The sequence below is a fragment of the Eumetopias jubatus genome, unplaced genomic scaffold (genome assembly GCF_037043125.1).
Source record: "Eumetopias jubatus isolate StellerSeaLion01/CBP00866 unplaced genomic scaffold, mEumJub1_p1.0 scaffold_17, whole genome shotgun sequence".
NCBI classification, from domain to species: domain Eukaryota; kingdom Metazoa; phylum Chordata; class Mammalia; order Carnivora; family Otariidae; genus Eumetopias; species Eumetopias jubatus.
Window position 1 is genome coordinate 14,230,731 of NW_028274823.1, and position 13,572 is coordinate 14,244,302.

Consider the following 13,572-nt stretch of genomic DNA (forward strand, 5'->3'; position numbering starts at 1 on the left):
TTTTTCACTCTGCATTTTTCTGTACCTTTTGAATTTCAAACGGGGTTAATGTAGCCACCTATTAGAACATAATAAAATGAAAAATTTTTTTTTTAAGTTGCTTGTTCTTTCTTTTTAAGATTTTATTTATTCATGAGAGACAGAGAGAGAGAGAGAGAGGCAGAGGGAGAAGCAGGCTCCCAAGGAGCAGGGAGCCCGATGCGGGACCCGATCCCAGGACTCTGGGATTCTGACCTGAGCCGAAGGCAGACATTTAACCATCTGAGCCACCCAGGCGCCCAATAAAATGAAAATTTAAGCTGATAGTATCGATGCAGATAGTGACCACCTTGTTAAACTTTAAAGCAATTTATGCTTTCCTTGTTCTTTCTGGTCCTGATAAAAAGATTAGTTTGATGGGTAGGGCTAATAAAAAGAATATGTAAAAGAGTCCGCTATTCATAATACAGTATTTTGCTAAGTTTACTTCAAGCATTGGTCTCTGAATTTGATCATTCACCACATTTCTGTATTGCTTTTCCATAATCATAAACTAAGGGCAGTTACATTCAGCAAACTTAAGTGATTTTCATCTCAGTAATTTACATGTTTTCCCTTTTAAAATCTTACGACAGGTGTGAAGATCACATCTACCCTGCAGGTGTTGAAGCTGATCAAGCAGGCTGGGGACCGGGTCCTGGTGTACTACGAGAGGCCTGTCGGCCAGGGCAGTCAAGGCGCAGCGCTGCCAGATAACTTTGGGCAGTTGGAAGAAAACTTTCTGTCAAGCTCGTGCCCGCCAAACTACGAAGAGGAAACCACTGGGTTGGCGGTAGATGCTGAAAATAGAGATTTGGATTCTGAATTTGAAGACTTGGCAAGTGACGTCAGAGCGCAGAATGAGCTCAAAGAAGAGACTCCGTCAGTAAGTCACAGCCCCAAACGTACCCCAGCAACACTTTCTGTTAAACCCCTTGCAACGACATCACCAGTTTTAAACCGTAAACTAGCTGTAGGAAATCACCCACCACCACCAAAACCTCCATGTAAAGAGGGAAATAAACCCTTGGCCCTAAAAGCTTCTGAGTTAACAGACCCAACACAAGGGTCAAAACCCACCCAAGGATCCACTTTCAAACCACCCGTGCCACCACGACCACAAGTGAAAGCTCCTTTGCCTTCTGCCGACACCCCAAACCAGACAGAACCAGATGTTCTCCCTGAAAAGCCAGAAAAGGTGCTGCCTCCTCCCGCGGATAAACCTGCTGAAAAGCAAGCGAAAAATATGGATCATACAGAAGATGTAGCTGCTGCATCTAAGCCATTTTTAGCAAAGCAAGAAGTGGCGAGAGATTTTACTTCAGAAGGTTCCTGCCCTCCTAAGGACAGTTCAGATGACCCTCAGACGTGGGAATCATCAGAAATTCCTTACCGTAATAAGCTAGGAAAATGGACAAGAACCAGAGCAACCTGTTTCTTTGACATAGAAGCCTGCCACAGATACTTAAACATTGCACTGTGGTGCAGAGATCCTTTCAAGTTAGGGGGTCTTATCTGTTTGGGGCATGTCAGCTTAAAACTTGAAGAGGTGGCTTTAGGATGCCTGGCTACATCAAACATGGAATACTTTTCAAAATTCAGACTGGAAGCCCCCTCACCTAAGGCAATGGTTACGAGAACCGCACTACGGAATCTGAGTATGCAAAAGGGATTCAATGACAAGTTTTGCTTTGGTGACATTACCATTCACTTCAAATATTTGAAAGAAGGAGAACCAGACCACCCTATAGTTACTAACTTAGAGAAAGAAAAAGAACTCCATTTGGTCGAAGAGGTTTCTGCCCTACCTAAAGAGGAACATTTTGTTGGACAGATGGGTTTAACAGAAAATAAACATAGTTTCCAGGATACTCAGTTCCAGAACCCAACTTGGTGTGATTACTGTAAGAAAAAAGTGTGGACTAAAGCTGCTTCCCAGTGTATGTTCTGTGCTTACGTTTGCCATAAAAAATGTCAGGAAAAGTGTCTAGCGGAGACACCTCTTTGTGGAGCAGCTGATAGGCGGATAGACCGGACCCTGAAAAACCTCAGGCTGGAAGGACAAGAAACCTTCTTAGGCCTGCCTCCTCGTGTTGATGCTGAAGCTAGCAAGTCAGTCAATAAAACAACAGGTTTGACAAGACACATCATCAACACGAGCTCTCGTTTGTTAAATTTGCGCCAAGTCTCTAAAACTCGCCTTTCTGAACCAGGAACTGATCTAGTGGAACCTTCACCAAAACACACACCCAACACATCAGACAACGAAGGCAGTGACACAGAGGTCTGTGGTCCGAACAGTCCTTCTAAACGGGGAAACAACACAGGAATAAAGTTGGTGAGGAAGGAGGGTGGTCTGGACGACAGCGTTTTCATTGCAGTTAAAGAAATCGGCCGCGATCTGTACAGGGGCTTGCCTACAGAGGAGAGGATCCAGAAATTAGAGTTCATGCTGGATAAACTGCAGAACGAAATTGACCAGGAGCTGGAACATAATAATTCCCTTGTTAGAGAAGAAAAAGAAGCAACTGAATCAAGGAAAAAATCCCTTCTTTCTGCTGCTTTGTCTAAATCAGGTGAAAGGCTACAAGCTCTAACACTTCTCATGATCCACTACAGAGCGGGCATTGAAGATCTTGAATCTTTGGAAAGTCTGTCTTTGGAGCAGCACTCCAAAAAAATAAGCAAGTACACAGATGATACAGAAGAAGACCTCGATAATGAAATAACCCAACTAATAGACTCCCAGCCATTCAGCAGCATATCAGAGGACTTATTTGGCCCATCAGAGTCTGTTTAACAGACAGCCTGTTTAAACTTTGAGTGATTAGGGAAAAGTTGCATCTCAAGTACCACAGATAACCCACATGGAAGCCCTCTTCTAATGCACTTCGGCCTGCTTCTCCACAGCCATTTGCTTGTGTAAGAACAAGAGTGAAAAAAGGTGGTTTTCCAGCAAAAACATGACCAGCTCACTACATTGGTTGTTTCAGATTGCATTTATAGCTATATGCGTTTTTGGGTTTATACTGGGAATTTATTTTTACTAATTTATTTCTAACTTTTTCTAATTATGTAATTATGTAAGCTAACTTTTCATGTTTATGTACGTGTGATGTCTCATTGTGTTACTTTCCTTCATCTTAGTTTTGAATGAGTGTTAAATAGGATACTGTCCAAATTCTTGAAGTATTTTCATTTCCATCACGGTTATAACAAGTTTGCTGCATGCCCAAATTGACAACGGCAGTCATTGAGGGAACAGGTTTTGAATCTTCGTGTTAGAAAGTTTGTCATCTCTACTTGCTTGAAATTTTTATTTTGGGGTTTTGAGGGTGGTTTTTTGTTTTTGCCAAATGTAACATAAAAGCAGATGCTGCGGCTTTAGTCAGTTACACTGATTAGTAAAAAAAAAAAAGTTTACGTGTATTGCTTGCTTTCTATCCTGTGAATTTTCTAGTTTTTCTGCAGTTTTAGTGAGAATACAGTTATTAATTTGAAGAGGTTGCATTGAAAAACAAAATGTAATAGGAAATAGAGAATGCAGTTGGTCAAGAATTTTGTAGAGAGGATTACTAAAAAAAACAGTAACCAGTAGGATTTTGAAATAAAATCTTTCAAAATGTGGATGCTTTCTCCCTTTAAATGGAAGTTCTGAACATTTGATTTTTTTCATTTTCAGTTCTCCCATGGGAAATAAAGCACGTCAAGGATAAAGTTTCAGAGGACTGTTCTTAAAATGACCGTGTTGATAACTGGGTTTGGCTATTTTGTTTTAGGAACATTTTCATGCAGGAGGATGTTGTAAAGGAATCATGCAAGATAGATTGACATGCTGTAGGTTGAAGGAATGGTGGTCATTCTGAACGTGTCTATAGTTCAGACAGTCTTTTGTTTAAAAAAAATAAAAAAACAGTATAGATACATAGGAATGGGGATCAGTTCTCTGATAATAAAGATGTGTTCCAATACTCGGTCCATTGTGTGGACCCCAGTAACATGTGACTGAGGGAAAACATGTGAGCATGACCTCTGTTGGTATACCATAAAAGTTTTGGCCTTTTATATGTCTGTTTTCCTCTTGTAGGTAACTCTGTGATAAATGACATATACTAAAGATTGACATGAATTTAAAGCTAGGTGGGACAGTTTCGGTGGCCGGCAGGGAAGAGGCATAGTTGTAAGATGTAACAGTAAGCGTTCTGGCCCAGGTTTATAGCCCAGGACTCCAGGCAAGAGTTAAAGGTCAAGCTCTTCCACTGGCCATTAATGAACTTTATAATCACAAGAAGGTTCCATGCCGCAGTCTCCCCAGCTCCAAAGTAGGAATAAACAATACTTTAACTACCTCACAGGATTGTTGTGAGGAGAACAACAGAACTGCAGAAGTGTTCTGAATAGTAAAAAAAGTATTCAAGAAAAAATATGACTCAAATGGGGGACAAAAACATTTTTGAAGGTAGAGGAGTTATTCTACTTTTATTAAGTGAAATATTAGGAAGTACCTTTATTGGCCAAGTTGATAACAAAAATAGATCTGTGTATCCCCTTTTTTGTGTTAAGCATGCTTGTATTTTAAAAGAACACTGCTGTGGAAGTCTTTATACACCAACTTCTCTGAAAGCTAAAAAAAAGTTCTGTAATGTGCCTGAAACAGTCTGCCCAATGTAATAACCAACTTTTATCTTATGAAAAATAACTTACCGGTGATGACCTGGAAAGCCAGTGTCTGTAAGTGGCTGGTGTGTATGGATGGATGACACCACAGGAGTTTTAGTGACATCCAAGCATGCTGCTGAAACCGATGCATTTGAAAGAGCTGCAGAAATAATGCAAAATTTTGGTTCATAAAAATCTCCTGTTTTAAAAGTATTTAACTCTGTAGAACCACAATTATGAAAAGCTCAGTAATGCTGCTAATGATATTTGTAAAATCTACCTTTAATGTAGTGCAATATTTTTCTATCTACTTGGACAGGCAGTAGAAGCATCACAGTTGTGCTTTAGTGTGGGGGAGGTGGTCACTCCAAATAGCCTAGGGGATAGTGAGGTGTGAGGCTTCCATGAAAACAGTTGTATTCTATTACATTCCTGATGTAATCTTGCTACCATGCTATGTTATCAATAGCTAAAAAATAATAAAAAGAACTACCACAGAAAACAAGAATATCTTCATTTGCTAACATCTGAAAGAGGTGATTGCTACATCTCTTTGGATATTACCGCCTGGTAGAATTTGGCCATGCAAACAAGCTCTTCACAAAGTCCACTTTTGCTAAACAAAATTGCTCTTTTGAAATTTGCCTAAAAGCATTAAATTCCGGTTTTACTGTTGTTTTTCTAAGCTGTGAAATCTCAGATGTATGGATCGGCCCTGCTATTTATTAGGAATTAGACTATTTTCTGTATTTCTGGTATTTAGGCGAGGTGAAGAACTAGGTTAAACAATCAAGCTGAACAATATTTTAGCATTATTTTGGAATCAGAATATGCTACATTTCCTAATATTAAGTCCTATACTCAAGTATCAGAATAGCTGAAATGCTATTGGCTATTTTACGATTTTGAGAAAAGCTGAAAATTGAAGGGTACTGTCAAGCTCTAAATTTATCTCGATTTTTTGAAAGGCAGTTTGAAAATAACGTGGCTCCTGATTACAAAGATCTTAATTTCCCTAAAAGTGAATAAATTTAAAATCACTTTGAAAATGTATCGTCTTTCTTTCTAAATTGAGATAATAGCTTTCCTTTAATAGAAGGCTTGGGGAAGGTTGTAGAGCCCCTCTAAGATCTGAGTAAAACTGCGATTCTCATGCCTGTGAGTCTCATGCCTGAAAGACACACGTACACACCCTACGTTGTCTGGATTCCAGGGCCATGTGGGCTCACCGTGTGGAAGAGCTTAGTTACTTCCATCAGATACAGTTATTTGTTCACAACAGTCAGGAAAGCAATTTAACTTTAGATTTGTTCACGACAGTCAGGAAGGCAATTTAACTTTAGAAATGCAAGGGTAACTTAACTGGGCTTTTCCACATTGACACCATGGGACTAGTTACAGATTTCAATCTAAAGCCAATTTTGCAAAGCCAAAAAGTAGGGTTAAGACTAACCTGAGTTTTTACCTGATGCCTGCAAGCAGAAAAGAATAGTTTTTAATTAGATATTCACAGTCAACACCTTATGTATTTTATTCCAACGATCATGTCTGGTTTATAAAGGAATACAAACAGGCACAGTAGTGTTCAGAAGATTTATTAAGGAAACTAGCTAAAACATGTATGCACATACACTTAGCAGTCAGAAGAAAGAACTGAATATTCTTTGCTACCTCATTAACGATTTTGTATCTGTTTTGCCAGGTACAAACATAAAAACCCACCTCAAAAAAACATTCAGGGAGCTGTATGTTCACGGTTCCTATACATTGAGAAAAAAAAGCCTCACTTCACAGTTTTGCTAAGGCCAGAATATTAGTCCTATAAAAGACCTTGTAATTTTCCCCCTCAGATATAATTGATACTTTTGCTCCCAAAACAGTTCTGAAAAACTCACATGTCTTTTACGCTCTTTCTAGAGATCAACAGTGGGCATGCCTCTGCCAGTCATTCTTGAAGAGACTGAAGCCATAAAGGCAAGAATGAAATTGGAGTAAATCATACAGTATTGTGGTCAGGGAGAGCCACCAGCCCTCTAAGAGAATTGATCTGTAGCACGTTCTTGAAGGGTCTCCCCTGTGGGAGTAGAGAACAATTCTGATGGTTTACGTTAGCCATATGAAAGTGCTTCTAGAGCCATCTTACAAAGTCAGAGATTTGTAAGTTGCCCAGTGCAAATATGTGAGGAGGAAACTTGTTTGCTTCCACCACACTGCACTTCAGATTTGAAGTCACTCCAAGAAGCTTCATAAAGCTACCGAGAAGCTTCATAAAGCAAATGGAAAGTACCAGCTACTCTCTTAGAGATTGAGTCCTTGTTCTAAACTTCTCTGCTCCTTGACCAAGTTAACAGAAACACAATTTTAGCTTAACAAAGTACAGACATTAGGTAATTTTTGTTGATTGCAGAACTACAGAATTTACAAGTATTATCTGAGACATTCTATACTATCTGCACACTCCAATCACATCTCATACAAAACCTGATGGCAACTGACAGTGCTAACACAGTATTTGCTGTTAAATTGAAAAGGCACGTCAATGTTGTCATGCTTAGAAAAACCACATTATACAGCACTAGATGATAGAAGAATACACAGACATTTCTAGATGTTTCTAGGGTTTTTCTGTCTTTGAAAGGGAATGTGTCCTGACCTACTATTTTTACCTGTTTTCCTAATGTGATTCAAGATAATTTCATTCCTCCTCCATCTTCGTTTAAAATTTTTCACATTAATGTGAACAACCTTCAGAAGTCTAAAAAATAATAGTTGCAATTCAAAACTTAATAGACACTTGGATGACCTCTTCCCAGGTCAAAAAGGTATGGTCAGATTTTTTTCACATCATAGCAGCTATTAGCCTTTTAAGTTTCTAAAAGTTGAACTAGATGTTAATATACTTATGCTTAAACAACCTCGACAGTAGAAGGTGTATCTACCCTCAATTTTCTTTTCATCCTAGGACAATCAAATATATACTAGAAAGGGAAAGCTAGTTGTTCATAACTATACTTCTGGGTGCTTTTCTCTGCTTTCAGAATATTTACTATTTTCCCTATTGGCTTTACTGTCCGCTGCCCGCCACACGACGTGTAAATACATAATTTACGACCATCTGTTTCCAGGTAGATGATTCTGTAGAAAACTAATGCCAGCCACGATTATGGGTAAGTCCAAAAGATGATGGACTCAACTTCCTGTCCTCTGCATTTGAGATAACTAGCTTTTAGCTCATAAGTATACTGATAGTAATTACAAGTTAACCACACTCAGTGTCACAACATCATATGCTGTCTTACTTGATTCTGTTTTTCAGACTTCCTTCTAGTTTCTCAGTGTTGGAAGTGTCTCGGAGATAATGTGTGCTTTCATTTTAAACACTCATTACCAATATTCAGAAAAAATATAAGATTTTTTTTGCCCAAGTGTTCATGAATGTAAGTTTTTTAAAAATTATATTTGATTTGGATTCAAATATTTATAGATTTACACTATATCTATTTCGTCAAAATATATTGTACAATATTTAATAAAATCAAATACATAAAATAAAGTTTTCAACACTATTTATACAAACCCCTAGAAAAGCTGCTTTTTCTTTATAAGGCTGTTGGCAATCAATCACAACCATGGAGAAGAATGAATAACCTTTGGTTGTTTTGCTTTCACCAGGGATGAATGGTAGGACTAAGACCGTTCCGGAGGAGTCATTTCACTTCTGGAAACACGGTTTTATACAATAAATACTTTGAGACTTTTGAGGATCTCAGTCACTTTCAGATTCTTCATCATCACCTACCGGATACGACTGGATATTATTCTGGGTGTACATTTTTGTTTTAATGGGACAGTTGTGATCCATGAGAATAGCCTGAAAGAGAGCCAAGTGCAGATATATTAACCTTCTTTCATAAAGAGAAGATGGTTTTAACCTACCATCTTTAAGGATTACTAGTTGGAAAGCTGTATCTAGCACCACCCGCTGTCAACCAGTCCTTGGGTGCAACTGCCAGGTGCCTGGCCCAGAAGCCCCGGGGTTCCACACTCCGGGAGGGTTCCAGGCGAGAGAGACCACAGCCGCGGTCTCCCCCAGGGCTGTGAAGTCCAGTCAGGGCAACCTGCAAGCCATGAAGCAAGGGCTGTGCGGGTCACGTTTAGGAAGATTCTGTTTAGAATCTTGGAATTGGGACTGGGGTGAGAAGGGGGTAGGAATCCTGTAGGTCACCCAGTCCAACTGCTAATGCACGGATTTCCCGGTGGCAACATATCCTCCATGAGGTGAACTCCTCTTGGAAATGTACCTGAGGCTAAACTGCCTCCCTTGTTTCTCTACGTGGATCCGGCTCAGATTCGAGCCATCTTCACAGACTGCCCTTAGGATATCTTAAGACCACTGCCCTGGCCCCTTAGGTTTCCCTACACTAATCACAGGGCCCCCTGTCTTCATAAATGGCATTTCCAGAGCACCTCTCCCCAAATCCTGGGTGTCTTCCTCTTGCTCAAATGGAGGTTTTAAAACACACAAAAAGACACTCTAATGAACATAAAAATCGTGTGCCTTCTCACTGTTACTGAAGAACAGTCCATTGATCCTCAGTTAATAAGTCCTGGTAATCATTATTCCTCTTGAACATGTGCAGACCAAGCCTCTTGTCTGAGAATACAGCTGCCCCGATCCTGCCAGGCCCCTGCCGAGCGGCCTTGCTGCAAGACCTCAGCTTCACGAGCACTCTAGGTGGTAGGCCCATAACCCTCTGTGTAGGCACAGCGATTAAAGAACATGACCATGAGACGTACAGCTAGAATGGGGCAGATATGCGCCAGATAGCCTTGTGCCAAAGTCTGTTCCTGCTGTAGGCGGGGGGGGGGGGGGGGGGGGGGGGGGGCGGCACTGCAGGGCAGGACACTGGGTACAACTCATGGATTCTCCCACCAGCTGTGCCTTCTGGAGTCTTCCTCCATATAAACTATTCCCCCAATACCTTTTTTTGCAGCATGAAAATCTACTTGGAAACATTTATCTGTTAAAATTTATCTCATGTTGGCCTACGGCAACCTCTCTCGGTGTTTGTCAGCTACGCCCCCCAGGTCTTGCCCCATACATTTGATAACTTCCATGACTCCACTCAGTGCTAACCCATTTATCATTTCCTGAGAAATTCTAAAATGATCTGCCTGGGTGACATGTTAAGATAATGACTTTCTTGACCCTCTAAGTCAGGCTGCCAGCTCAAATCATCAGCTGCAAATTTAACTTTTTTTTTTTATGCTTCATGCCAAGTGAATTGATACATGTATTTAATAAAGAGTTCAATTTCTAAAACTCAGTAACTGATGCAACAGACATTGTCCACGAGGACCATTCTCCCCGTATGGACATATCCTTGTTACACAAAAGGTTTAACCTCCAAAGATCTCAACGTCTCACCTCTACAGGGTAGTGATCCTCAAAGAAACATGCACAAGAATCACCTGGGGGGGGTGAAATTAAACCTGAAATTCAGGTCCCTAACCCTTCATGACAGTGGTGTCAACATGCTATGAGAAGCACTGCCTTAGTGATACAGTATCATCTAGAACTACAGCAGAGCCGAATGGCTACCAACAGCCTGCTGGGCACCTGCTGCCGTCCCCCTAAGGTCCTAACCCAGCACCTCCATAACTTCCCCACAAGGGAAGGACAGGTCCCACAGCACACACAGGTGGGTGAAGTGCTCAGGGATAGCTGTATGGAGGAGATGGGACACGAGCTGAACCTTGAAGGATGGGAAGGATGGGCACAGCAAAGGAACTGTGAGCACAGTATGAATTATCTCCTCGACGAGCCACTATGTAAAACAGGGGCATGGGTGCCTAGGTGGCTCAGTCGGTTAAGCGGCTGACTCTCGATTTCGGCTCAGGTCATGATCTCAGAGGGTCATGAGACTGAGCCCCGCACTGGGCTCCACACTCAGCAAGCAGTCTTCTTGGGCTTCTCTCTCTCTCCCTCTCCCTCTGACCACCTCCCCCAACCAGCACACTTGCTCACTCTCGCTCTCTCTCAAAAAGAATATAAAAATAAAATAATAAAATAAAAACAGAGACAATAAGTGAGCCAGCCTGACCACCACAGAGGTCTGACGTTGAGGTACACAGACGTTAACTAGAAAGACCAACCAGAACCAGACTGCAGGGCCCTGAACGCCAGGCAAGGGGCCTCGATCCCTGACCCACAGGCAGCAAGAGCCTTGGGAAGGATGGCTGTCATTCTACCCCTCTCATAACTGCCCTCTCTTGGTTCACCGCCCGTCCCCCCAGACCTGACTCTGCGTATATGTAGACTTCTTAAGGATCCCAGAAACCTAACACTGGGCACCTAGTACGGACTCAAACAGCTGTGTTGCAAGGGAAGTTCAGTCAGACTGATGATAGGAGCATCGAACAGACTTCAGTGGTCAGAAGTTATCAATGCAGCCAAATCACATTTGCACACAAAGCCTAGTCCAGATAAATAAGTTTTCTTTCTTGAAATACTGTTTCGTAGCTCTTAAAACCTAGCTTACTGGCTTCTGAACCTCTTTTGAAAGAATGTGTGACATCTGTGACATCTGCTTTTTTAACAAGTTATATGTGATCAAATAAGCCAGACGGCATCTGTAATATTCCCAAAGAGCCAGGGACAGAAGGGGGGTGAACAGGAGAAAGTGGGTAAGTCAAGCGTGTAGGGGCCACGAGCGCGGCTCATGGAGCCGCCAGGTAATTTAAGCCAGCACTCTGCTGGGGAACAAGGTGTGTCTGACTCTCCACCAAAGACAACAGAGGAAGGACGAGGGTATCTGAATCCCAAACAGAGCCCAGTTACTGAGAAATGAACCCCCACCAAGCGCCTGGCTTCCTATCAGACACAGAGCAGAGTGAGGCTCTCCAAAGTGGTAAAAGCCTTGTTGGACCAAATGAAGTATATAAATTAAATACACAGCAGGATACTCAGACAGGAAAAGCATTGAAGCGTAAGCCCCTCCAGGCTTGGAGATTTTGAGATACCAGGCCTGTATGCTGCAAAGTTTTATTTACTGTATCAAAAAAAAAAAAAAAAAATTAGTGATGGTTGTGCATACCCACTATGTAAATGCCCTGCAAAAGGACACATTTCTATAAATAGATTGTAACATGCAGGTCTTTGCCTGGCCCCTGCATTCAGGAAACAGTAGCAGGAAGGACGGAAGGACTCTCTGGAAACAACTATGAGAGAGCCAAGAGTCACCCAGGAAAACAAGCTGTGATCTCAAACACCGACCTTCCCCTCTGGGCCACAACCAGAAACTTCAAGAGTAAGATGTAAGAAACGTGCCCTATCTTCAAAAATAATTCTTCAACCTGAAAAAAATATCCATACCAGCACACAGCTATTCTCAACTGGGTACTCTGAGAATCATGGGCTGCATGTCATTGTCATGTACCTAAATCACATGGCAGAGCGGATATTTCTTATACTTGCAAAGGGACCTGAGTAACAAACAGGTTTTTTTCTCCCTCTGTACTGATGAAAGGAAGGAAGGGAGGGTGGGAGGGAGGGAGGGAGGAGAGAAAGAAAGAGAGAAAGAGAGAGGGAGAGGAAAGGAAGAAAGAAGGAAATCAAGTACACCAAATAGAAAAAGCACTCAAGTGCTCACAAACTAGTCCATGATTCTGCGATTGCGGACCCATGAACACAGCATTTGATCCTTCAATATAAAACAGCGGAAGCCCAAATGCCTCGTTATCAGAACGCTGCCTAATGAAAGAATTAATTGCTATAGTTTATAGGCCTTCTTCCGGCTCTCCTGCCCCCCCTGCATCTGGTAACTGCTCATCCTGAACGCCAGCACTGGTCAGTATTGGATTTTCTCAAGTGGGCAGTAATCACTTCTGTCCCCTCCGTGGCACACTGCCGTCCCGGCCTCGCCCCCCGCATCATTAGGTTGCTTCCTGCTCCGTGAGTAGGGAGCCGCTGCCGGCCACCCTCAAAGGCTACCATTCCACGGGGCAGACGGAATCCAGTGTGATACCTGCGATCACGGGCAGCGATCACGGGCAGCGAGATGCGCGTTTTCTCAAGTTTTTAAGGATTCCTCTTCCTAGGCATGCATTAAGGATTTTGACATTTTACAGTGAAAGTGGCTTTCTGGAAGCCTGCAATTCTCGTTGCTTTGCCTCTCAAGATCATCTCTTTCACTTCCCGGGCATTGTCACGTGAACTAAAGCACGGATTCACGTGAGGGAAGAGAAGAGGCATCGGGGGCCTGCCTCCTGCCCGGCGTCATGGGGACCCCACGGTGGCAGCTGGTGGGCAGGCTGATCCCCCAGCTCATCCTCGGACCTCTCTCATCTCGCTCATTTCCTCCGACGCCCCAGGTAAGCCATCGCGCTGCTGCCGACACACAGATAACCCAACAGCCACTAACGTCTGCTGCTTGGCCAGGGAAACCCATTCAGCAGTCCTGGGGTCTCAGTAGCAAAAGGAAGCACTCACCTCACAGAGAGGACAAAGGGACAATAGCAGGGACCCTCTGGGCGGACAGTAAATCAGAGCATTCAGTAAAAGCAAGAAAGAAGTATAGGGTGGTACTGGAAATAGTAACACGTTTGCTGAATGAACATTTCCTGTGTGCTAAGCACGGGGCTAAGCACCCTGCGGGATTCTCCTCCGAATCCTCCCGGCAAGCCAGTGAGGCAGATGCGGTCATTTCCCCCATGGGACAGTTTGGCTCCAAGGCCATGCCAGCCCTTCACGATCTCCCAAGAATCATGAACAGTCTCCTGGGGGGACAGGAGCATTCGTAGGTGATTTGTCTTTTTTTGGTCAAAAAGGGTTGGGAGTAACCTTCCTTCAGCCTTAATCAAATTGATATGGTGGCAACAGAAGGACAGTTTTTA

The 13,572-nt window shown here is 42.5% G+C and overlaps 2 protein-coding genes across 2 annotated transcripts in view; one reads left to right on the plus strand and one right to left on the minus strand.

The window, feature by feature from the left end:
• The window catches only part of PDZD8 (PDZ domain containing 8), an 81,191-nt gene extending 72,961 nt beyond the window's left edge, over window positions 1-8,230 (plus strand). The window contains exon 5 of the mRNA XM_028121843.2: window positions 615-8,230. Coding sequence (XP_027977644.1) covers window positions 615-2,818 — 2,204 coding nt within the window. The 3' untranslated portion in view covers window positions 2,819-8,230. The remainder of the gene's footprint in view (window positions 1-614) is intronic.
• SLC18A2 (solute carrier family 18 member A2) overlaps window positions 6,276-13,572 on the minus strand; it is a 36,807-nt gene continuing 29,510 nt past the window's right edge. The window contains exon 16 of the mRNA XM_028121844.2: window positions 6,276-8,548. Coding sequence (XP_027977645.1) covers window positions 8,444-8,548 — 105 coding nt within the window. The 3' untranslated portion in view covers window positions 6,276-8,443. The remainder of the gene's footprint in view (window positions 8,549-13,572) is intronic.